Genomic DNA, 24,998 nt, shown 5'->3' with positions numbered 1-24,998 from the left:
AATAAACATAGAATCACTGTTCTAACATTTTTTCACATTTAAGATATGAGCACATACCTGACTGTGCAAGTCATAGTGTCAGCTTTTCATCTTACCTTCCATGGAGACTGTGCAGGACTCGTTGCCAACCCCAAATGGTTCCTTCGCAGATAGAGTTGGGGATTTTAGCATATGGGACTTAGGTGTGGGGGATTTTGGTGTGGGAGACTTGGGCGTGGGGGATTTTGGCGTGGGAGACTTTGGTGAGACAGGGGACTTAACTCTCTGAGGTGACTTGACTGGTTCAGGGGACTTGACTCTTTGAGGAGATTTTACCGGTTCAGGAGACTTAGCCTTTGGAGTGGTGACTCTGGGAGCAGCAACAACTTTTTCCTTGGACTCAGACTTGCGGATGGTTAGAGTAAAATGGGCTTCTTGTTTGCCACCATCATTCTCCACCAGCAGGTTGTAGCTTCCTTCATCTGACATCTCAACGGAGGAGATCTCAAACGAGGAGCTGTACTGAGAGGAGATGATGTGGTGACGGGCAGAAGAACCAATAACTGTTCCTTCATGAAGCCAAGTGATAGAGGGTGCTGGATCACCATAAACATCACACTCAAATCTGGCAATGGCTCCCTCTTCTACAGTCAGTGACTGTGGTTTGGTCAGGATCTTGGCAGGGACACTTGGCTTCAACTTCTGCTGATCCACAACAGTAGTGGTCGCTTTCATGGTTTTAGTCACTGTTTCCTTCACTGTTGCTGATGAGACATGGTACACCTCCGTCCTAGTCATCTCTGGGAGATGGGAAGATGGAGGTTCCTCATCCTTGCGAAGGGAAGAAAAAGCAGCATATTCTGCTCCTGCTACATCCAGTGTGGCATAGTCAGATGTCTCTCCTTTGTCGTTCCTGCAGACTACACGATAAGTTCCTGCATCTTCAGTGACACAGTTGATGATCTGGAGAGTCAGAACTCCACTGATGTTGGTCATGTGGTATTTGCCGCTTTGATTAATTTCTTTTCCATTGTGGAACCACTGGACCTGGGGCTCTGGCTTGGCCTGGACATTCAGGGTGAACCTCGTGTTGGAGCCATAAGGAATACGATGAGATCGCATCCTGATGGTAATGCGTGGGGTATGGTCAAGGCTGAAAGGAGCCTGTGTCACCACCTCTACCTTCTTTTCCACTGATCTTCTCTCTGATCTCAGAGTCTGTTTCCTCTCCTCATACCTGGACATGTAGTCAACTTTAGATAGGGTCACGATTTCTGCCTTGGCTGCCTTTTCCAGACTCAGTGTTCTGTCTGGTTCAGGCATTGGGAGCTTCTTCATTGGTTTAGGAATATATTCAGACGTAAACGATGTGAGGTGCTCAGATTCAATACCCTCAGAAGCTTTGGCAACTGAAACAGTTATTTCCTTTTTTGAGCTTCGAGTCTTCTCCTCAAACTCAATGCGTTTGAGTTCACTCTTGTAAGAGGAGATTCTTTGAGCAGTTGTATGTGGTCGCAGCAGTTCCTGATCTTCTCTCTCCTCATACACTCTCTGCTTCTGTCTGGGAGGTTTGTAGGTGGCTTTGTCGTGACGCTGACGAAGCTCAACAAAACTCGGACCGGCTTCATATTTAGATGGAATTCTGTAAGAATCATATCTGCAAACATCTTCTCCCTCCTCATCATCACTGTAGACTCTTCTAGGTGATGAGGGACGCAGGGCAGACAGCTCAAAGCGAACAGGACTGAGACTAGGTGGAGAAGCAGAATAACCAAGCTCTAACTCCTCCTCCAGGCGAAGCCTCTCCTCCTCAATTCTCTTCATAGACAGATACTCATTCACAGGAAGCAGCAGCTCCTCATCTGATAGGTCACCCAGGGACCTCCTCCTGATCCTGTGGTAGGCCTCCATCTCTGGGGAAGGAGTGCGGTGCCTTGCAGGCCTCACTGTCTCCAAATCATCCTGAGTCATGGATGGGATATGCCACCTTGGCTTATACTGGTCCTTGATCCTGATCGGCACCTCATAGAACTGCTCCCACCTGGAGAGACGGATGCGCTTCATCCTCTTCTGCTTGACTTTGTCCATTGGTTCAGGGAACTCATACTGGTCCCGCAGTTTCTTGTACCATTTCATGTCAGAAAATGGCTTGAAGTGCTTGATTTCCACATCCTCTTCAAGAACTGCAGGGTTTATGACACGAGGGGTGGGCACAATATAGGGCATCCGCAGCCTCTTCTCATCTGCCCGCTTCTTTCTCTCCTCTTTATCTCTCTGTATTTCAGCCTCAGTCTTTTCACTCTTCTTGGTTGTGACAGCTGGTTTGAACATGGTAGCTGCTTCCCTGACAGCTTGCATAGCCGCAGGTGGCAGAGGCATCACGACGGTGTCAGACAGAATCTGAGCTAGTCTCACTTTCTTGTCTAATTCCTCTGTTCCAGCAATCCTTACCTTCTTTTCACTTGCCTCATAGTCCTTCTTTACATGAGTGACACGCTCGACTTTGAGCATTGCCTGGCAACTGGCAGATCCAGCAGAGTTGGTAGCAGTAACTCTGTACACACCAGAGTCTTCAGGCAGAGTGTCTCTCACATGAAGGATGAAATAATCCAGGCCCTCGTGGACGAGTTCAATAGATGGTCCAAAGGCTATAGGTGTGCCATCCTTTTCCCACTTGAGTGTGGGATGGCCAGAAACCCTAATCTCAAAGCGTACGTTCTGGCCCTCTCTGCACTCGACATTAGCAAGAACACGTTTGAACATAGGCCTCAGGGTGAGGTCTGCGGGTTTAGGTCTGGGCACCACAGTAAGGCGGGCCTTGCAGCTGTCATCTCCGTATCTGTTGCGGGCAACAACACTGTACTCGGCATCATCCTCATTTTCAAGGTTATGGATGATCAGCTGATACAGCCCAGTGTCACTGATGAAGGTATATTTTCTGTCATCCTGTCCAGGGATAAGCTTCTGTCCAGACTTGTGCCAGATGACGCGAGGTTCAGGGTGAACAGTGATGGTGACACCAAAGCGCACATCCTCTCCGATATAAGCTGTTTGGTTGACCAGAGGAAGGGTGAACTCAGGTGGCTTCTGGAGCATTCTGGCAGTGTCAATTCTGCGCTTTGTTCTCTTTACCACACGGGTTGTGAAGAAGTCACGGTAGGATCTAACACCGGTGATAAACAGTTCTGCATAGGCACTGTCCTCACCATACTCATTCACAACCTTGCATCTGTATGTGCCATCATCTGCCCTTGTGACCTTGTTGATCCTGATCACAGCCAGGCCATCCTCATATTCGATTTCGTATTTGTCACTAGCTTCCAGTTGCCTGACCCCATAGTACCATGTCACTTCAGTGGTGCTGTCATAGTTGTCAATGTTGCAGATGAATTTCACACTGTCTCCTTCATTCACAACCGTGTGTCCAATCTGGCCTGCGAGAGGGCCATGTTCAAATGGAGCTATCTTCACCTTGGCAACAAAGACACCACGTTGGGACCTGATGGAGCCGCCACTGGCCACACGGGCTGCAGAGACAACAGTGTTCCACTCTTTCCTTACCATCATCTGATAGTATCTCTTGTGTCTGCCAGTGTGGATCATTCTGGTACTGATCTCCTCCACAGGCCTGCTCAGCCATGGATGCGTCAGAGCCTCAGCTGCAGTCATGCGATGCTTACGTTCCTTGGTCATTAGACGGTCTGTGAAGTCTAATGCTTCAACACTGACCTGCTTGAAGGACTCGTCGTCATAGCTGTAAGCTGCATTTGAGATGTTGTCAATCATCTGTTGGTTGGTCTCAGCTGTGAATGGATTGAGTCCACTGAGAAGCACGTAAGCAAGAACACCAACTGACCACATGTCAGTGACGGTGCTTATCATGTCACACTGGTGGATCTCAGGGGCAGCATACTCTGCGGTGGTATACTGAATCTTAATTTGCTCTCCAGGGGTCAGGTGTCTGGACTGGCCCAACTCAATGATCTTTATATGTGAGCTGGTTCTAGAGGTGTACACAATATTCTCAGGTCTAATATCAAAGTGTCCAAAGCTCTGAGCATGCAAGAACTCAAGAGCTGAGCAGATCTGTCTGATGTAATTTACAATCTCACGCTCATTAAGCTGAAACTCCGCAGTGTTGAGGCGCTCAAAGATGTCAACACCTGAGATGAAGTCATAGATCATCACCAACTCCTCTGGGCTGTCAAAAGACTCATGGAGGAGGAGGTAGTTAATGTGCTTGGCCAGATTCAAAGTTGCAATTTCCTTCTTAACTACTGTTTGATCTGCACCTCTCACTTTGACAAATTTAGCCATATAGGTCCTCTCAGAACTGGTGTCGACACAACGGTGGACAATACCAAACTGACCTCTGCCCAGTTCCTCTGCAATGGCATATTTGTTATGAAGATTCTTGGCATCAGAGTGCTGGGCTTTGCCTCTGGGGACATGTCCAGTATCATCAACCTCCCTGTCATACAGCAGAACTCTGGATTTGTCCTCTTTTGTCATGACAGGTCCACTTGTTTCAGATGGAGCACTCTGTCCAAACTTGTTCTCAGCAATGACTCTAAATTGATAACTGGTTCCTCCAAAGAGATTGATGACAGTGTAGCGATTGTCACGAGACTGAGCAACACGTTCCCACCTCTCAGCAGTGGTGGGGCACTTCTCAATGACGTAGTTGATAACCTTGCTGCCCCCATCATTGACTGGGACCACCCAGTTTAGTGTGACAGAGTCCCTGGAGATGTCGCTGGCTTTAAGACCACGTGGAGGATCAGGCACATCAGCCACATCCAGTTCAACAGTCTGCTGGTCGATGCCAAATCTGTTCTTTGCACAGACAATGTAGAAACCAGCATCCTTCTTCTCCACTCCATTGGGGAACACCAAAGAAGTGAAAGATCTTGTGACGATGACCTGGTAGTGCCCATTGCTGTCGAGAAGATCTTGTCCTTTTTGCCAAGTGATGACAGGATCTGGTTTGCCACTAAAAGGAATCTTGATATTGACCACTTCTCCACGCAGAGCTGGAATGGCCTCCTTGTCCTTCAGGTTCTTGGGCAAGTGAATCTTGGCAGGAACTAGAAATAAAACAATTGCATAAGTGAAGTGTCTTCAGGTGAAACTTTGTGGGGAAAAACATTCTACAAAGGTTTTCTTCAAGAAAATGTTTGAGTAATAGTTTATTTGTTGTAACTGTGTATCAATGAGCTTACTTTCAACATCCAGAGAGACTGTAGCACAGATGGAGCCTCCTTGATTGGTGGCTCTGATCTGGTACACAGTGGAGTCTTCCTCGTCGGCATCAGTGATGACCAATTGGTGGTAACCTCCCTTGAATTCTTGAATCTTGATCTTCTTTCCATCAGAGTGGATCTCCTTTCCTCGTCTGAACCATTTAATCACTGGCTTAGGTTGTCCTGTTATCTTGCAGACAAGGGTAGCATTGCTCTTGTATTTGACACTCATATTTCTCAGCTCCTCCTTAAAGGCGGGAGCCCTGACATCAACGGCTGTGGCTGGAATCATGGGAGTGGTCTCCTCACTGTAGTCACTTTGTCCTCCAAGGTTCTCACACCTCACCCTGAAGATGTACTCAATGCCCTCAGTCAGGCGTTTAACAGAAACCACAGTCTGTTTGATCTCATCTGTGGTCACTGGAGTCCATTCACTCCATTCCCTCTTATCCTTCTTGTCCTTCTTTTCAAGGCAGTAGCTCTTGATCTTGGAACCACCATCACTGAGTGGAGGCTTCCAGGAAACCACACAGGAGTCCTTGGTTATTCCAGAAACAACCAGCGATAGAGGTGGTGATGGTTTCTCTATGAACCATAATATATAGGTCAGTATATTTTCACAACCAATCTGGATATTTCATTCTTTCGTTATAGCTTCAAGACAAAAAAAACATTATTTCTTTCATTTGTTGCTTGAAAGAGAAATGTTTGTTTGAACTCACCCAGCTGGCTTTTAATGAGAATGCATGAAGTGAGCTCCAATGGCTCACTGTTGCCATAGCGATTCTGAGCATAAACACGGAAGAAGTATCCAGCACCGTCGATAAGGCTGGGTACACGGCAAGATGTGCCATTAATGGACGATGACACCAATTCCCATTCTGCTCCGTCCTTATTCTCTCGCTTTTCTACAATGTAGTTAGTAATCATGCAGCCTCCATCATCTTTGGGAGGCCTCCAACTGATGATTACAGAATTCTTCAGGAGAGCATCCAGAACAATGGGACCCTGAGGCATGTCGGGCTTGTCTGGAACGAGAATATTACAGAATATAAATTTAATAAGAAAACCATTACAAATGCATGTGTAGTTTAATTTACTGGGGTTAAGTGACATGAACATACCATATATTTCAACATTGAATGCGGTGTCGGCACGGCCAAAGTGATTGTGCAGTCTGATTCTGTATTTGCCTCCATGGATTCTTCGTTGAACATTCTTGATAACTAGGTGTGTGTAGTGTTCTGTGGTCTCGATACTGATGTCCTCAGTGTTTTCCAGGGTCTTTGCTCCATGGAGCCACATGATCTTTGGCTCAGGACGTCCAATGTAGACAGCATGGATGCGCAGGGTGGTTCCCATCCCAGCATAGTAGGTGTCTTTCAGTGGGTGGTCAGCATGGAAAGATGGAGCAGCCTCTAATTCTAGGGTGCCTGTTGTTTCGGCCTCACCAGCATCATTGGTGGCCTTGCAAGTATACTCTCCCTCATCCTCTTGTTGATCAGTCATGATGGACAGAGAGTGATTGCGCCCGTCAGAGCTCATTTCATACTTGCGGGACTCAACAATCTCCTTGCCGGCGTGGTACCACTTGATGTCAGGGACAGGCCTGCCAATAATCTGGCACTTCATCACAGCAGGCTGTCCAAGCTTGGTAGTTACCTCATCCATTTCCTTCCTAAGGCTTGGTTTTGTTTCAACTGTAAGTACAAACCAAGAAAGTTAATTATCAGGTTTTTTTTAATTACATTCCATCATGTTTGACATTAAAAATACATTGGATGCCTTTTAATAGTTCAACACATTTTTCTTTTTCAAAATTTATTACAGTGAACCCACCACTCAGTTTAGTCTTAATGCATGTAGCAGTCCTACGAGGTCTGCTCATTCCAGTCTCATTCTCAGCAAATATTCTGAACTCGTATTCTGTGGCCTCGGCCAATCCACGCATCGTGAACTCCTTTTCCTTCAACCTCTGCTTGTTACACTTCTTCCAGGAGCTCTCAATTGATTTCCTGTATTCCACCCAGTAGCCCAGCACCTCCTTTCCACCATCACACTCTGGAGGTTGCCAGTGGATGGTTATGAAGTTATTTGTCACATTCACTGTGTCAATCTCGCCTGGTTGGCTTGGCTTATCTGGAAGGCATGAAAAATGGTCAGATAATTCATCAGTGTTTTGTTATCTGACTGACATACTGACAATATAATAAATATGAGAAATATATCTGCCAAATAATATAATATTTTAATATAATATTGATTAGACTTACCAAATGGATCCTTGCATGTGACTGGGTCAGATGCAAATCCAGCCTCACTTTCACCAATGTCATTGACAGCAACAATCCGGAACTGGTAGTCTGCGTCAGCAGTCAGTCCAGGTAGAGTAAACATGGTGGAGGTGATCTTGGTCTGATGGCGGGACCATGTCTCGGTGGAGACTGCCTTGTACTCAACAAAGTAGCCAGTGATAGCAGAACCACCATCATCCTTTGGTCTAGACCAGGCCAGTGCCACCGAGCTCTTAGTGACATCCATGATTTCTGGTGGGGTGGTGGAAGACTCAGGAGGACCTGGTTCGGAATTTAAAATTTTCAGTCATCACTCACTGAAATAATCTCATTATAGACAAAGACATGAGAGAACAAAAACAAAAAGTACTTACAGAGAGGAGTCTTGGGCACTACTGTCTGCTCTGACTTTAGAGAGGGGCCAACACCAAAGGAGTTTTCTGCTGTGACCTTGAAATAGTACTCTGTTCCCTCCTTCAGGCCCTTGACAACCAACTGTGTATCGGTCACTCTGGAGTCTACGGTGTACCAGGCATGTCTAGCAGCCTCTCTTCTTTCTACAATGTAACCCAGAATATCTGACCCACCGTTGTCAGTGGGCACCTTCCAGGACACCTTAACAGAAGTAGACTGGACCTCCTCAAAGTTCAATGGTCCTTCTGGAGCACTTGGTCGGCCAATGACCTTCACCTTAATATGAGCTTTCTTCTTGCCAACCTTATTTTCTAGTAGGAGGTCATACACACCGGTGTCACTCCTCTCAGCTCCCTTGATTACCAGCTCACTGGTGTCCTCAGTGGATGCTATCATGGCTTTGGTGGAGACTGGGCCATTGTCCTTTGACCACTTACAGGTCGGGTGAGGCTTACCCTTGATAGGGACAGAGAGTCTAACCACGCCTCCATGGCGGACCACATAAATGTCTTTGTATTTCAGCTCCAGGTCATAATCTGGAGATTCTGGAGAAAAATGATACAAGCAAAACCTCAGTTTTCTTCAGAATTAGTTTCATGACATGAAAGTGGTCTGAATGCAATAGCATGAAATAGTACAGCGGCTCTTACCAAGCATCTCAGTGATGGTGATAGTTCCAGGAACTTCAGCAGGTTCTCCAGAGCCACCAGCATTGCAGGCCATCACACGGAATTTAAACTCTTCCCCTTGTGGCATACTGGTCAGCGTGTACTCACAGATCAGAGATGGTGTGGTGTTGCACTTGAGCCAAGTCATAGTGCCCACCTTCTGCATCTCAATTAAGTACCCATCTACTTTTGCGTCTCCCTCGTCATCTGGAGGGCTCCAAGCCAGTGACACAGAGGATTTGGTTGTTTCCGTGATCCTCGGGTTCTGAGGACAGCCGGGTGGATCTGCCAGGAAAGACATACATATTGTAAGCTGCAACTTTTTTTAATCATTACCAGCAGTGAGTTGATGACTTCAATACATTAGTCATATATATATATATATATATATATAATATATGTGTGTATATATATAATATATATATATATATATATATAATATATATATAATATATGTGTGTATATATATATATAATATATGTGTGTGTGTGTATATATATATATATATATATATATATATATATATATATATATATATATATGTGTGTGTGTATATGTATATGTATATGTATATGTATATATATATATAGGGATTATAATAATAACATGGGAATTCGATCCCTCACCAATAGGATCCGTAGCCACAGCTGGTTTGGACAACAGACTTGGTTTGCTCATTCCTCTGGCATTGATGGCAGTGATTCTGTGTTCGTATTCCAGACCCTCAATCAGTTCTGTTGACCTGTATCTAGTCATTGTGACTGGGTTTTTGTTGGCTCGCACCCATCTGTCGGACCGGACTTCTTTGCGCTCAATGAAGTATCCAGAAACCTCAAGACCACCATCTTCATCTGGCGGGTTCCAGGCCACAGTCATGCCATCACGAGATATATCAAAGATGGTAGGTCGGCCAGGAGGTCCAGGAACAGCTGATGAGGAGGGAAAACATGTAACTACTCTGTATGGAAAATTTTAGTAATTTAGTGCAGTCGGGCTGAAAGTAAAAGATCTTACTCTTCATGCTTCTGCAAGTGACAATCTCAGACTGTAGGAACTCTCCGGTGCCGTAGCGATTCACAGCAGCTGCACGGAAGACATACTCATCTCCCTCAATTAGTTTCTCAAACTTGAAGGTTGGTCGGCTGACAGAATCGCAGACTGGCACCCAGCCTGGTCTGTGGGCATCACGCTGCTCCACCACATAGCCACTGATGGGAGCTCCACCATCTCTGATTGGAGGATCCCAGCCGCAGGTGATGGTGGTGGAGTCAATCTCATCAAACCTGATTGGCCCCTTTGGTTCATCAGGTTTGGCTGAGAAAAGGAGAATGTTAAGTGGTTATATTCACACCAATTTTGCTGTCTTGCTTTATGGAACAACATCTATTTTATTATAGTCACAGGAAATACCAGCATGAGACAACAAGACAAGCAGTCCAAATAATCATTAATGAGAACAAATTCTTACAGAGGATGATGACCTTGATGACCTCGGTGGTGACACCAACAATGTTTTTCACCTCCAGGGTGTAGCTGCCAGTGTCATCAATTGTTGTGTCAGACATAGTCAGTCTGGAGAACTTGCCAGTGCTCTTGATCTTGACACGGTCAGTGACTTTTAGCCTGTTGTCCCCAAAGTACCAGAGACAGATTGGGGGAGGTCTGCCAATGATCGGTAGGTCCAGCTCAAGGGTTTTGCCAGCCAAAACATTGACAGCCTTCTGAGGAATGCTGGAGAGATCTACCACAGGCATTACTGAAAGAGAGAGAGATGTGATAGAATGTTATCAAACAGGGACAACTTGAGTGCAGGTCAAGTCCCATGTTCTGCAACTGTTACCTCTTTGTTCCTGTACAGTAATGGCTGTAACAAGTTCCTTTGGATCACTGGCCCCTCTACTGTTGATTGCTTTGATTCTGAACAAATACTGCTCACTCTCATTCAACTTCTCAATGGTGTGCTCGAAGTCCGTTGTCTTGAGTGTGGCTACCTTCATCCACTTGTCAGTGCCAACCTTGCAGGCCTCAATGACATAGCCTGTTAACCTACTACCTCCATCATGCTCAGGCTTCTCCCAGCCCAATGTCACAGTGGTCTTGGTGACATCGATCACCTCCAGCTTCTGTGGCTGCAGAGGCACCTCACAAACCAGGATGACATCGGGAGTCTCGCAGGGTTCGCCAATACCATAAATGTTTTCTGGGAGGACTCTGAAGTAATATAGCATGCCCTCCATCAAGCCATCAATCTTGTAGGATGTCTTGCTGCACTTGGAGGTGACAGTTTTGTAGGCTCTCATTGAGGCTTCACGTCTCTCAATGATGAAGTTGTTGACAGGAGCACCACCATCCACAGTTGGGGCATCCCAAGAGATGGTTGCAGATTCTTTGGTCAGCTCCTTAATCTTGATTGGTCCAGTTGGTCCGGGAGTATCTGAAAATAAACACAAGTTGTGTAGTTGGAAATTAAAAAAACCTATCATATCACAAAAAATCCATGTAGTAAATATATTGTGGCTGGCTTGGAGTATTTGTTTTTCTTAAAAATATGTCAACTCAAGTCTTGGACATGGTTGTCAACTTACCATAAACCTTGACCATAATGTTGACTTCCTGTTTCCCGGCAGAGTTCTCAGCCACCAGTGTGTACTTTCCAGCATCATATCTATGGACCTTATCAATGATGAGTGTGGTGGACTTGTTGGTGACTTCTATGAACCCTCGGTTGTGGAGGTCAACACCAGGCTTAGTCCAAGTGATGGCTGGAGCTGGACGACCAGTAACGTTGACGAACAGACGCAGGGAGCCACCGGCACGCAGGCAGATGGTCTTCTTTAGGTCATCGTGAAGCTCAAAATCAGGAGTTTCTTAGTGATAGAAGGTAATGATTAATATATGACAGGTGGGTTGTAATGTTGATTATCTTCAAATTAGTTAAGGAAGAACATCACTGTTAAATGTATTTGTACTTTAATGAGAAAGGTTTGTGTCTAAGAGTCTAGCTCAACTCCTCTCTACTGTAGTATTGCATCACCACAGGGTACTAAGTGTATTGAAATGAATTGAAATTAATTGCTTGTCACAGCATGTAAATGCTAATTCAAACATGTTTGTTTCTATGTGTGGGAGTGACTTACCAATTCTCTCAACTGGCTCAGTCTCAGCACATGGATCACTGAAGTCTCCTGTGCCATTGATATTGATGCCAGCTACTCTGAAGCAGTACTTCTTGCCTGCTAACAGTCCAGTCACCACATAATCTGTAGTGCGCAGTATCTTCTCATGGGCCTTCTTCCACTCCTCTGCTCCGGCTTCCCGCATTTCCAGGATGTAGCCAATAACATCAGCTCCTCCATCCTCCACAGGACGGGACCAGGCCAGACTAATGCTGTCAGCATAGGTATCGGTGATGCGAGGTATAGAAGGAGGAGCAGGGGTGCCTAGAAGGGGACATTACAGGGCTTCAGATTGGCAATAGCCTTGTGAAACTGTTTGTGGCCTTAGATACCTGTGGCTAAAAACATTTCTTTCATTGTCCTCAGCTAATTTTCTCTTCAATTTACAAATGAAACTCAAATGCAATCTATTTAGTTGCATGCCAAGTGATATTTATACTTGAAAAAACTTGACTTACATGTTGGCACTCTGCAGACAACATAGAGAGAAACCTCACTGGGTTCACTTTCTCCAGCCTTGTTGATGGCAGTCACTCTGAACTGATAAATGTTGCCTTCTGTCAAACCGGACACCTTCAGGGTAGTATCTAGATGTGCTCCATCCTTGTTCACCTTCACCCAGCGGGCACTCTTCCTCTCACGCCTCTCAACCAGATAGTGGATCAATGGACTTCCACCATCGCTCTCTGGCTTCAGCCACTCAATGGTGGCGAAATCCTTTCCAGACACCAAGATCTCAGGGGATCCAGGGGGAGTTGGCACAGCTGGAGGACAACAGAAAAGAAAGATTATCTGGTGTTAGGGTATTAGAAATGAATCTGTGGTTTTATTCAATATAATAATCTGAAGCCTGGAGGTTTTCAATCATCTGACTGTAGCACTTACTGAAAGTGTTTCTGGCGACCATGGGGTCTGACTGGAGGAAGACTCCAGGTCCATACTTGTTGACTCCCCGGACTCTGAACAGATATTCGGTGTTCTTGAACAAGCCAGTGATATTGCATGTCAGCTCCTTGCACTCTGCATGCATTATGACCCAGTTGAGCCTGTTGGTGTCCCTCCTCTCTGCAATGTAGTGGGACACCTCATTGCCGCCATCCTCCAGAGGTGGCTTCCAGCTCAGCGTGCATGACTCCTCAGTTACCTTGCTGATCTCAATGCTACCTTCACACACTCCAGGGGTGTCTGGAAACAACACATATTCACCATGAACTGTTTTGAAGAATAGTCTCAAATGAGCAACTTTGAGTGGTTGAAGTACGAAGCACTGTGACCTACCAAGCACTTGCACATTGACCTCGGCGGTCTTGGTGCCACTCACATTCCTGACAGTGAGGATATACTTTCCAGTGTCATCTCTGTCACAGAACTTGATGATGGCCATGGCCTTGGTGGATGTGTACTGCAAGTGGTACTTTTCACACAGCTCCAGCTCCTTGTTGCCCTTTGACCACGATGCTTTGGGGTCAGGTCTGCCACCCACTGCCGCATCAAGTACCAGGTCTGAACCAGCTCTTACCATCACAGTTTCAGACAGGAGTTTGCTGTCCAGCTGGGCCTTTGGAGGCTCTGTTGAATGAAAAAAAGAACATGGATTACAACCAGGCATGGACAGGCCATCTGGCGTACCGGTGGGCCGACGCACATTTTTGGGCCGGCCTGGCCGGGGCTGTCATTACAAAAAAAAAGTATCTATCTCAAAAATCATCTCTGTCGACTGCGACAGCCCATTGGTTGTTTTTCTCAAGGGACATTGAGCTCATCCAATGATTTCTCTCAGCCCTCCTTGGCCCGCCCCTCCCTTGCCCCTTGACCAAAGATAGGTCAGTTCATGTTGTCAGGTTTTGCTTAGCTGACCGAAGACGGATAGGCCACCACATAGGCACAAGGGGGGTGCCGAAAAACTCAGAGAAAAAAGGCTAAAAAGTATGCAAATAGACGCAGAAAAATGTGCTAAACTCACAGATATGTTTGCCATTGCGCCAACATTGACTGCAGCAGCGCGTGCAGAGCCAGAGAAGGAAGTACAGGTGGATTAAGAGGAGGAGAGGGAGAGGGGAGGGACAGGTTGAGGAGGAGGAGGTATGCAAAGCAAGCATTAGCCCAGAAAGAAGTAGTAATGATGTGAAGAGGGACGTTTCACAGTGGAGTGCTGTTGAGTGTGTGTGTGTGTGTGTGTGTGTGTGTGTGTGTGTGTGTGTGTGTGTGTGTGTGTGTGTGTGTGTGTGTGTGGCTGTGCAGGTAGCCTACACGTAAGCGAGCATGCAGTCAGAAAGACACAGGAATGACACAAATGATGAAAGCCCTTGGAATTAACAATGAAAATGTTTTGGGATTTATATCATCAAATCAAATCGTATCCAATAAATTGTCAAATAGTATCTGGAGAAAGTGTAACCTAAAAGTGTGCAAATGCTCAACATAGGATATTATTACAGGACACATTTTATGTGTCTGTTACGCAATCTTGTCCTTGCTGGTTTGGAGGTGGTCACCCTGGTGTGTGTGCTTGTGTCTCTCTCATTCTGTCTGTTTTCCATACTTAAAGGTGACACTTCGGTAAAGAGAGGAGCATTTCGTTATATTGAAATAAGGTCTTCCTGGTGGTAAAACTGTGAAAATGTAAAATATAATAATGAGCAGATTTTATTAAACACTGAAAAGACATCTCTAACTGTGTTTCTTTGACATCCTTCACTTCAAGATGGGAATTGTGACACTGGCCATCTCTCCCAAGATGCAAGTCTCTGTGAGGAGTGGAAGAGCGTATCAGTTTTTTAACATGATTACTCTTCCATGTAGGCTACTGCACTTTATTTTAATTTTTGAAACAACACAATGTGCACACATATCCTCTGGTATGTAGTGTGCCTCTGCATATCGTATAAGTAATCACGGTGGGCTGCCATGACCAAAAATGCCAGGGCCATTTTTTGGTCCCAGTCCAGCTCTGATTACAACAATGTTCTAGAGGATATGAGACTCCACAAAGTCACGTGGGACCTTTGTCTCTTACTAGGTCGAGTGAATAGTGTTGATTCGTGTCATGACCGAAGATGCACATCTTACCAAAGTCAGTCTTGCACTGCACAGAACCAGTGGACTCTGAGGGTGTGCTGAAGACCTGATTAGCATTCTTGGCAATGACTCTGAACTCGTAGGGCTCTCCCTCGCCCAGGGCAGTGACAGTGTAGAAAGTGTCAGTCACGTTAGTGTAGTTGCACTTAAGCCAGCGGCCTTCACCAGTCAAAGTATATGGTTTGCGCTCAATAATATATCCAACAATTGGACTGCCACCATCATTCAGAGGAGATGACCATTTGAGGGACACTGTGGTTCTGGTTACATTGGTGACTTCTGGTTTGCTTGGTGGATCTGACAAGAAAAGGTTAGATAACTTAGTAGTACAGCATTAACTTGAACTGCTAATAATATCAATAAATACAATATTTATTACAATAATAAACATTCAACACTCACCAACAGGGTTTTGAGCGACTGCTCCTTTAGAGGCCTCACTGGCTTTGCTCAGGCCACCACTGTTCATGGCATAAACTCGGAATTGGTACTCAAGACCTTCAACCAGGTCCTCCACCTTGTAGTAGCACTCAAAGCATGGGATCTTGTTCTCCCTCACCCACAGAATATTGTTCCTTTCCTTCTTTTCTATCCAGTAACCTGTCACCTTGCTGCCACCATCATGGTAAGGCTCTTCCCATTTCAAGGTCATTGTGTTGGCAGTGACACTGAAGACTGAGGGCCTCGTTGGTGGGCCAGGAGGTGCTGCAAATAAAAAATGAGAAGAAAATTAAATCTTATTGCTAAGTGCTTATTGCTACAGTCTATTCCATTACAGTGTAATTCAGGAGAAGTACAGTTTTCATTTACAATTGAAGAAATGGTTCACGTTTCTGTAAACATTGAATAGCTATACGAATGAAAGAATGATACTCACTGAAAGGATGCTCTGCAACAATAGTTTCAGACTCCGTGTGCTTGCTGATGCCAAACACGTTCTCAGCAGAGACCCTGAATGTGTACTGCATGTACTTGGTCAGATGACTAACATGGAGAGATGTGTGTTTTACACTGGAGTTGATTAGTTGCCAGGCAGTTGAGCCAGATTCACGCTTCTCCACAATGTAGTTTGTAATATCTGTGCCACCATCATCTTCTGGGGGTTCCCAGTTCAGTACGCAGGATTCAGAGTTGATAGATGAGATTTTAATTGGCCCTGTTGGGGGACTGGGTCGACCAGTAACATTTACTTCCACAGTGAAGGTCTTGGTTCCTGTCACATTCTCCAGAGTCAGGTAGTATTTTCCACCATCACCTCGCATGGCCTCCTTGACTGATATACTGGTTTTGTCTTTAGTTACTTTGATGGAAACTCTGTCAGAGTTTTTCAGTCTCATCTCCTCCAGCTTCCAAGTTACCTTAGGAGCAGGTCTACCACTAATTGGAACCTCAATAGTGAAGGTACTGCCAGATCTGCATGTGATAAGCTGGTTGGTGATCTCGCTTAGGTCAGCAGCAGGTTCAATGTGAGGCTCTTTCACCAGCACAGGGGCCAGGGTTTCTCTGGGTTTGCTGCAGCCAGACTCATTTTTTGCCTTTACACAGAAGTCATACTCATCGCCCTTGTTGAGCTTTTCAACGATATAGGTGAGGTTCTTGGTACTACCAACAACCATCCATTTGTCTGTGCCCTTTGGCTTAGCCTCAATGATGTAACACTGGATGCGGCTTCCACCGTCATGCTCCGGTTTCAGCCAGCCCAGTGACACAGAGCTGTCAGTGGTGTCCAGGATGTCTATTCTCTTTAGAGCTGCTGGCTCTGCAGTGGCAATAACAGGCTCAGCAATCTCAAATGCCTCACCCACACCATGCTGGTTCTCTGCAGACACTCTGAAGAAGTATGGCACTCCCTCCAGCAGGTCCTGGATCTTCAGAATATTGTGAGTGCACTTGCCACCAGATTGCTGCCAGGTCCGACGACTCGCTTCACGTCTCTCAACAATATAGTGGTGAATTCGTGCTCCGCCATCATTAAGAGGAGGCTCCCAAATAAGTGTGACTGAGCCTCTGGAAACCTCTTTGAAGGCCACAGACTTTGGAGGTCCAGGAGTGTCCATCACCTTAACTGTAAAAGTAACAGCCTTGCTGCCACTGCTGTTCTCTAGGTTAACTGTGTATTTGCCTGAATCATTTCTAGAACAGTTTTCAATAGCTAAAGTACTGCTGCCTGCTGTAGTTGTTATCTCTGACATGACGCCAAGTTCACCTTCTTCCTTCACCCAGGTGGTTGTGGGAATAGGCTTTCCTCTGAACTGGATACCAAGGACCACTGATCCTCCAGCCTTAACAATGTGTGTCTGCTTGAATGAGGCATCAATATCCACCTGTGGTGGTGTTAGCCTGTCAACGGCTTGAGCAGGTTCTGGCATCTCCTTGTCCTCACCTCTACCAATATGATTGACAGCTGCAACACGGAACTTGTACTCAGCTCCAGTATGTAAAGCAGTCACCACATAATTTGTTTCTGGCACCAATTCTTCATTGACTCTCCTCCACTCTGTCTGATCAGCCTGTAAAATCTCAACAATGTAGCCCAGGACCTCTGAACCACCGTCGTCAATAGGCTTGGTCCATTCCAGACTGATGGAGGTGTTTGTGGAATCAGACACACAGACCACCGAAGGGGCACAGGGGATATCCTTTGGCTCGGCAGCTTTGATAGGCATGGAGATATTGCTGGGAGCTCCAACACCAGCATCATTCACAGCCATGACACGGAACTCATATTCCATATTTTCGGTCAGATGCAGAACCTTGTGGGCACATTCCACGATGGGCTTTTTGGAAATAACCTTGTAGAACCGGACAGTCTTCTTCTCACGTTTTTCCACAATATATTGCTGAATGGGGTTTCCTCCATCTGAGGCTGGAGGAGTCCAGGCCAGGGTGATACTTTCTCCTGTCACCTCAGTGGCATCAGGTGTGCCAGGGGCATCAGGAGTAGCTGGGGGAAATATTTTTATTAAATTAATAGTGTGGATTTATAGGGGAAGGAAACTTCAATTTCTTAAATAAACTCAGAATGTTGACTTACTGTATTGCAACTGTGCAATGATGGGGCTAGATTCCAAAGGTCTGCCAACTCCAAACTTGTTGGCGGCAGAGACCCTGAACTGGTACTCATTTGTCTTGATGAGTTTGCTTGCATTGAAAGTGCACTCTTTACATTCTTCAGACACCAAGGCCCAGGAGATTTTTGCTGTCTCACGTTTCTCAATGATGTAATGAGAAATTTCTGAGCAGCCGTCATTCTCTGGTGGGCTCCAGGAGAGAGTACACCTACCCTCTGAGAGATTGCTGAAAGTAATTGGTCCTACTGGCTCCCCAGGTGTGTCTGCATCACATAGTAGTGTGTTTTACAGTTAGAAACAGAAATTAAAGAAGGCAGCAGTATAAACAACAGTGTGTGATATGAAGAGACAATTGACAAAACTGTGTACCTTGGACTTGTACAAGGATCTGCTCCTTCTTGCTTCCAGATCCGTTGGTAGCTTCAACAGTGTAGAGGCCACGGTGAGTGCGGTCAGCATCCCTGATGAACAAGGTGCTTGATCCAGCTACAGAGATAATGTCCATCATCTTTTTGGTAACCTCCACACCGTCTCTGTACCAGACAACCTTGGGAACAGGGCGGCCAGTGATGGTAACCTTAAGCCTGACGTTGTCTCCCGCCTTGACTGTCAAACCCTCAAAGTACTCAGGGCCAAACTCAATATGAGGAGCAGCTGTTTCAGGAGAAAAGGAGAGGGTTTAAGTTCAGCTATGCACTGTTAAAAAATGACTTGAGATAATTACTAGGATTTTGACTGCTTTTACTGTCTTAGGTGTAGAATCTTTTTCAGAGGCTAGGGAAGTTTTAATCAACCACATAATTTACTGATAGTACTACAATCACAAATCTTTTTTGTAAGCTCAAGTCTTTCGCTGTCTTGTCAGTACTTACCATTCTCATTTCTGACCACAATCAAGCCGGAAGAGTTGGATGGGGGGCTGACAACGCCAATGGCATTTCTGGCAATCACTCTGAATTCATATCGCTCATTTGTAGCCAAACCAGTGACAGTGTACTGGCAGTCATGCACATCAGTCAAGTTTGCCTTGAACCAGCGGCCATGTCCCTGCCTTTTTTCAATGTTGTAGCCCGTGATCTTGCTACCTCCATCACGTTTGGGTGCCTCCCATTTCAGAGTTATTGAGTCACTGGTCACATCAGTGTAGTCAGGCTGACCAGGAGGATCTGAAAGACATCAGATACATTTTAAATTCTTTTGCCACAGTGTTTCAATTCCCCTGATATCTCATCATGTGTCTGCTCAACCTATTATTAATCTAAGATATGTTATGATGGAAAGAGAACTCAGAACTCACCAACAGGACTGACAGCCATGGTCGACTTGCTCTCATCACTCATTCGGCTGAAGCCAGCATCATTCTGGGCATAAACTCTGAAGGCGTATTCAAGGCCTTCAATCAGTCCCAAGATCCTGTAGTCTGTTTCTTTGATTAACATAGTGTTAACCTTTTGCCACATGATGCTGTTCTGTTCCTTTCTCTCAACATGGAAGCCCAGGATGGGGGTACCACCATCATAGATAGGCTGCTCCCACTGGATAGTCATGCCGTCATTGGTGACATTATAGACAACAGGCTTGCCTGGTGGGCCTGGGGGCCTGAACTGGTGCTTGGCAATGACCATCTGTGATAGCAGGGGCTCACTAACTCCATATCTGTTCTCAGCACACACTCTGAACTGGTACTGGACTCCCTTGATCAGATTGGGCACCTTGAACTGAGTTCCCTTGACACTGGAACACACCATCTTCCAGTCAGGTTGGGAGGTGTCACGTTTTTCCACAGTGTAGCAGGTTATGTCTCCACCTCCATCATCATTGGGTTCATCCCAGGAGATCATAATGCTCTCAGCTCTCACCTCATCCAGACGTATGGGTCCAACAGGCTTTGATGGTGGTCCCAGTGTGATGATGTAAAGGTGGAAGGATCTCCTGTTGATGTTGTTGTCAAGGGTCAGTGTGTATTTACCCTCATTCTCCTTCTTCACATTCTTAATCATTAGAGTGGCTTTGTTTTCTGTTTTCTTGAAGCGGATTATATCACTCTCCTTCAGAGGGAGGTTGTCCTTCAGCCACAGAACAGAGGGTTTAGGTTTACCTTTGTATGGTAGCTCAATATGGACATTGTGACCCAGGCGAACATTGATTCTTCCATCTGGGTAGTCTTCAAGACTTGCCTCAGGAGTGATAATGTAGTTGATCACCTTGATAGGCCCAATCTCAACAAAGTCTCCCTGTCCCTTCTCATTCCTTGCAGCCACTCTGAAGAACATGTCTGAGTGTTCTTTGAGTTTCTTTACCTCAAACTCGCAATGTTTACTGGTCCCTCCCAGTGTCCAGTCCTCATCCTTGAGCTTTTTCTCAATGATGTAGTCTGTGATAATGCTGCCACCATCATAATCAGGTTTCAGCCACTGTAAAGTGACAGAGGTCTTTGATGAATCCTTCATAGACACCTCCTTGACTGGTCCAGGAGTCTCTGTAGCCTTCACTGGCTCAAGTGTTTCACACGGATCACCAACACCATTCTCATTCTCTGCGAGCACACGGAAGAAGAAGGATGTCTTCTCAGAGAGATCTTCAATGGTGAAGGTCGTTTCTGCGCATTTGCTTGTCACTGCGGAGTAGGACCTCTTTGAAGAGTCCCTCTTCTCAACAATATAGTTTGTGATTTCAGCACCACCATCAAGGAGTGGGGGCTCCCAGCACAGAGTGACTTTTCCACGTGTCACATCCTTCAATGTCAGGTTCTTGCACTGGGCTGGTGTGTCCTGGACCTTCACAGAAAGGGTCAGGGTCTTGGGCTCCCCCACACCATTCTCAATCTTGACTGTATACTTTCCAGTGTCCAGCCTGGTTACTTCACGCATTACAAGGACTGTGGTAGTATCAGTGTGGTGGAATTCATACATGGGATTGTGATCAATGCATTCCTCTCCCTTGCTCCAGGAGGTGGAGGGAGCTGGTCTGCCCTTCAGAGGAACAGAGAGCTCCACGTCCTTGCCAGCCTTCACAGTGTAGTGAGTTCTCATTGCAACATCTGAATCAATCTGGGCCTCCTCTGTGAATATCATTAAAAACATACAAGGTCACACAAGAGATGCACTATACATGCCATAAATGAGTTATTTGCATATGTATGCATATGGCTGCATGAAAAGGTGTAAAGGATTAGTTTACCCAGGATGTCTTTCGCCTGCACAGGTTCAGTCATTGCCAGTGGCTCACCACAGCCAGCACAATTGACGGCAGAAACTCTGAAGAAATAGTTAACATCTGGCTTTAGGTCGTGAACTGTATATTCTGTGGTCTTGACCTCTCCCTTGGAGGTAACCATCACCCATTTTTCCTCTCCTTCAACAAGTTTCTCAACCATATAGCTGGTGACCTCACTGCCTCCATCCCATTCTGGCTTGGACCAGCTCAATGTTATGGATGTCTTTGTGGAGTCAACAACCTTCAGCTTGCAAGGCTCATCTGGTGGATCTGTAACAGGAATGTATTTGTTAGGTAAGGCTATACATATATCTGTCTTACTTGTTTGACCTGTACATTTTACCACTTACCAACTGGATCAGCAGACTTGTAGTAGTCTGAAGCATCTGAGAATGGTCCTTCTCCAGCCTTGTTAATGGCACAAACACGATATTGGTACTCGTTTCCTTCTGTTAGGTGGTAGACGGTCTGTTTGATATCAGTAACAGGGTCTTTGTACACTCTGATCCACCGTGCACTCCTCTTGTCACGTCTCTCCAGGTAGTAGCCCGTAACTGAGCTGCCTCCATCAACACCTGGTTTGTCCCATTCTACCACCATGGTGGTCTTAGTGATGATGTTCACTTCAGGAGTACAAGGCTGTCCAGGAGTAACTGTAAAACAAATTTAAAGAGCAACTAAAACCTCAAGCCACCTTTTCAGCTGAAAACCATAGGTATAGGTATTTAGTAGTGTTGTTGATTGATTCAGGTCCAATAACTGCCTTCTTAATTGTTTACAAAGCACAAATATTCAAAGGAAATCTGTGTAGCTAAGCCATGAAATTTAATCTTTATCATTCCTTTACAGCTTTCTACAGGTGGAAGCTCACCAAAGGCGTTCTTGGCAATGACAGGTTCAGACTCCAGTGGCTCTCCAACTCCATACTTGTTAACACCCATCACACGGAACACATATTCATTTCCTTGCATAAGTTTGCTGACAACAATGTGGTTCTGCTCATGCTTGTCTGAAACTGTTGACCAGACCACTCGGCTGGTTTCTCGCCTCTCAACAATGTAGTGGGTCACCTTAGAACCTCCCTGGTCTAACTCAGGTATGGACTCCCAGCTGAGAACTATTCTGTCTGCTGTAACAGAGTTGAAATTAATAATGCCGGGCGGGGGGCCAGGTTTGTCTGAAGAGAGATGAAAAAGTAGAACATGTAAGTATCAATTACAAGACTGATGGAAAACAATTCCAAAAACTTCAAATATGGAGTGTGACAAGAATTTTTATATACCTAAGATTTCTGTCCTGATGGTCGCAGATGCTGAGCCCAAAACATTCTTGATCTTGATCTCATACGAGCCTGTGTCAAAGCGAGTTGCATCCTTGATGAGGACAGCAGAACAGTCAGTTGTGCTTTCAACACTCAAGGCAGAAGTAGGTACAAGCTCTTTTCCATTCTTGAGCCATTCAATGGTTGGCAGAGGTTTGGCAATGATTCCAACTTTTAGTTTAAATGAGGTTCCCGCCTTGTATTGAACCACATCCAAATACTCTGGAGGAAGGTCAATGGCTGGAGCACCTGCATGACACAACATTTTTTTTTGGTTGGTTTTGTTTATTGACATTTTTTAAATCTATTTTATCATCAGAGACTGTAATTTGATTTAGTTGAAATGCAACTCACCACATGCATCAACACAAGTGACTGGGCCAGCAATAAGTGATGGGTTGCTCACAGACCCAACAGTGTTCTTAGCGTACACTCTGAACTCGTAAGTCTCATCCTGGGTCAGTCCTGACACAGTGAAGCCCAGCTCAATGACATTTGTGAAGTTAGCCTTCACCCATCTGCCATTGGAGGCTTCCCTCCTCTCCACATTGTAGCCAGTAATCTTACTGCCGCCATCATATGGAGGCCTCTGCCAGGCCAAGCTGACAGAGTTCTTGGTGACCTCTGTGACACGAACATTTGCCGGGGGCTCTGCAATTTAACATTAAGAGAGAAGACAAATAAATTAAACAGTTATTTGAGGCGATCAACTGTTAAAGGCTGTGGGTCTGCTTACATTTGAAATCCAACTGATGAATTTGGATGAAAAATGATAAATTCATTTGAAAGCCTTACCACAGGCATCAATGGCCAGGACTTCCTCAGATGTCTTACTCATCTTTCCTATACCAGCAGCATTTTCAGCTGCCACCTTGAACTCATAGATGAGACCTGGGCAGATGTTAGTCACCCTCCACTGGTTTCCTGGGATTGCGGTTTTGTTGACCTTCTGCCAGAGAATACTGCTCCTCTCCTTCATCTGGAGGTGATATCCAATCACAGGGTTTCCACCATCATTGACTGGCTCATTCCAGCAGACAGTCAGGCTCTCTCTTGATACGAAACTGAGCCATGGTGTGGATGGAGGTCCAGGGATGGCTGTCACGGACAGAAAACGATGTGACTGTTCATTCAGATGAATTCATGTCACAGCAAATGGTACATTATTGTTGGACAGGAAGATGATTCCTTCACAGTATACTTTCAAATATATTCGGGTAGATTGACTCACTGTATGGAAGCTTTATCATGACTGGCTTGCTGTCAATGTGATCGCTGACACCATAGCGATTCACAGCCTTTATTCTGAACTGGTATTCCTCTCCTTTTGTCAGCTTAGTAGCCTTAATTGAGCTTCTGGCAATGTTAACTGACACTTCTGCCCAGGCGGGAGTGCTGGTCTCCCGTTTCAGAACAATGTAGTTAGTAACTGGACTGCCACCATCATACTCTGGCGGAGCCCACTTCAAGCATGCAGTACTCTCTCCAATCTCTCCAATTTCAACTGGTCCAACTGGAGGTCCAGGTCTGTCCAGTACAATGAAGATAATGAAGATCTTGGTGGTGCCACCAGCATTTGAGGCAGTGACTTCATATTTTCCAGCATCACTTGCGATGCTCTCATTGAGAGTGATGATTAAGCTGTCTGGTGTTACTTCAGTCAGTAGCCTCTTGGATCCTTTGATGATGACATTGTTCTTGGACAAGGTCACCTTAGGCATGGGCTTGCCAGTGAGAGGAATCTCAAAGGTAAGGTTGGATCCTGCTTTCACATAAACTGTATTCTTGGGGTAGTTCTTCAGATCAAACTCTGGAGCCTCTGTTCAGTTAGAAACAGGAAAGCAGGAAGTAATGTCACAAACTTCAAAATAGATAATCAATTTTTTACAAAATTAAATAAATTCCAGCAGATGAAAATGTATATTTCCCCACACATTATACAGAAACAAATAAAACCTGTTTCTTAAAAAATGTTTTAACATTTACAATACCAATGCAGTTGTCCATCAATGCAACTTGAAGCTATTTATAAACAATTTGATTACAACACACTAGACATTAGTATTAAAGTTCAAGTAACATTTCTCTCTGCATCTTGATTTCTAATGTCATAACATAATATGAAGGCCAATGTCAAAATAAACCAACTGATTTCATAGAATAGCGAAAGATATTACCTTGAATTTCCTTGACAATGACAGGAACAATCATCTCTTTGGGTTCGCTTAGCCCAGCATGATTCTCAGCTCGGACTCTGAAGAAGTACTCTGCACCCTCCCTCAGGCTCTTTATAGTGTGGCTCATGGTCCTCACAGTGGCACACTTCACCCACTTGGTCTGTCCCTTCTCCAAAGCGTCAATAAGGTAACCCCTGACTCTGCTACCACCATCATATTCTGGTCTTGTCCAGGCGATTGTAACACAGTCCTTAGTAACATTTACAACTCCTAGCTTCATGGGAGTGCTTGGTACCTCTGCAACACATAAGGCATTCCATTAAGCCAATCTTGTGGAAAAGAGAGAAGTTGTAAAAAAATC

General features: G+C 45.3%; 1 protein-coding gene across 1 annotated transcript in view; it reads right to left on the bottom strand.

Annotated features, from left to right (window-relative positions):
- Positions 1-24,998, bottom strand: part of LOC147251636 (titin-like) — a 196,372-nt gene that overhangs the window by 1,213 nt on the left and 170,161 nt on the right. Inside the window, exons 192-223 of the mRNA XM_086221099.1 lie at positions 24,638-24,934; positions 23,692-24,279; positions 23,256-23,558; positions 22,815-23,111; positions 22,422-22,709; positions 22,011-22,316; positions 21,490-21,792; positions 21,104-21,409; positions 19,221-20,984; positions 18,796-19,089; positions 18,293-18,577; positions 17,887-18,186; positions 15,730-17,796; positions 15,255-15,557; positions 14,844-15,149; positions 13,053-13,343; positions 12,660-12,959; positions 12,233-12,538; positions 11,736-12,038; positions 11,184-11,465; positions 10,439-11,032; positions 10,067-10,354; positions 9,613-9,912; positions 9,225-9,527; positions 8,581-8,883; positions 7,891-8,475; positions 7,496-7,798; positions 7,062-7,361; positions 6,347-6,922; positions 5,945-6,250; positions 5,202-5,807; positions 96-5,066 (exon numbers count right to left, since the gene is read on the bottom strand). Of these exons, the coding sequence (XP_086077225.1) occupies positions 96-5,066; positions 5,202-5,807; positions 5,945-6,250; positions 6,347-6,922; positions 7,062-7,361; positions 7,496-7,798; positions 7,891-8,475; positions 8,581-8,883; positions 9,225-9,527; positions 9,613-9,912; positions 10,067-10,354; positions 10,439-11,032; positions 11,184-11,465; positions 11,736-12,038; positions 12,233-12,538; positions 12,660-12,959; positions 13,053-13,343; positions 14,844-15,149; positions 15,255-15,557; positions 15,730-17,796; positions 17,887-18,186; positions 18,293-18,577; positions 18,796-19,089; positions 19,221-20,984; positions 21,104-21,409; positions 21,490-21,792; positions 22,011-22,316; positions 22,422-22,709; positions 22,815-23,111; positions 23,256-23,558; positions 23,692-24,279; positions 24,638-24,934 (18,924 nt within the window). The remainder of the gene's footprint in view (positions 1-95; positions 5,067-5,201; positions 5,808-5,944; positions 6,251-6,346; positions 6,923-7,061; positions 7,362-7,495; positions 7,799-7,890; positions 8,476-8,580; positions 8,884-9,224; positions 9,528-9,612; positions 9,913-10,066; positions 10,355-10,438; positions 11,033-11,183; positions 11,466-11,735; positions 12,039-12,232; positions 12,539-12,659; positions 12,960-13,052; positions 13,344-14,843; positions 15,150-15,254; positions 15,558-15,729; positions 17,797-17,886; positions 18,187-18,292; positions 18,578-18,795; positions 19,090-19,220; positions 20,985-21,103; positions 21,410-21,489; positions 21,793-22,010; positions 22,317-22,421; positions 22,710-22,814; positions 23,112-23,255; positions 23,559-23,691; positions 24,280-24,637; positions 24,935-24,998) is intronic.

The sequence above is a fragment of the Aulostomus chinensis genome, chromosome 12, assembly GCF_037954235.1.
Source record: "Aulostomus chinensis isolate RoL2024-O1b breed Wild chromosome 12, RoL_Achi_v1.0, whole genome shotgun sequence".
Classification (NCBI taxonomy): Eukaryota; Metazoa; Chordata; class Actinopteri; order Syngnathiformes; family Aulostomidae; genus Aulostomus; species Aulostomus chinensis.
This window is presented reverse-complemented; position numbering and strand designations above follow the sequence as displayed.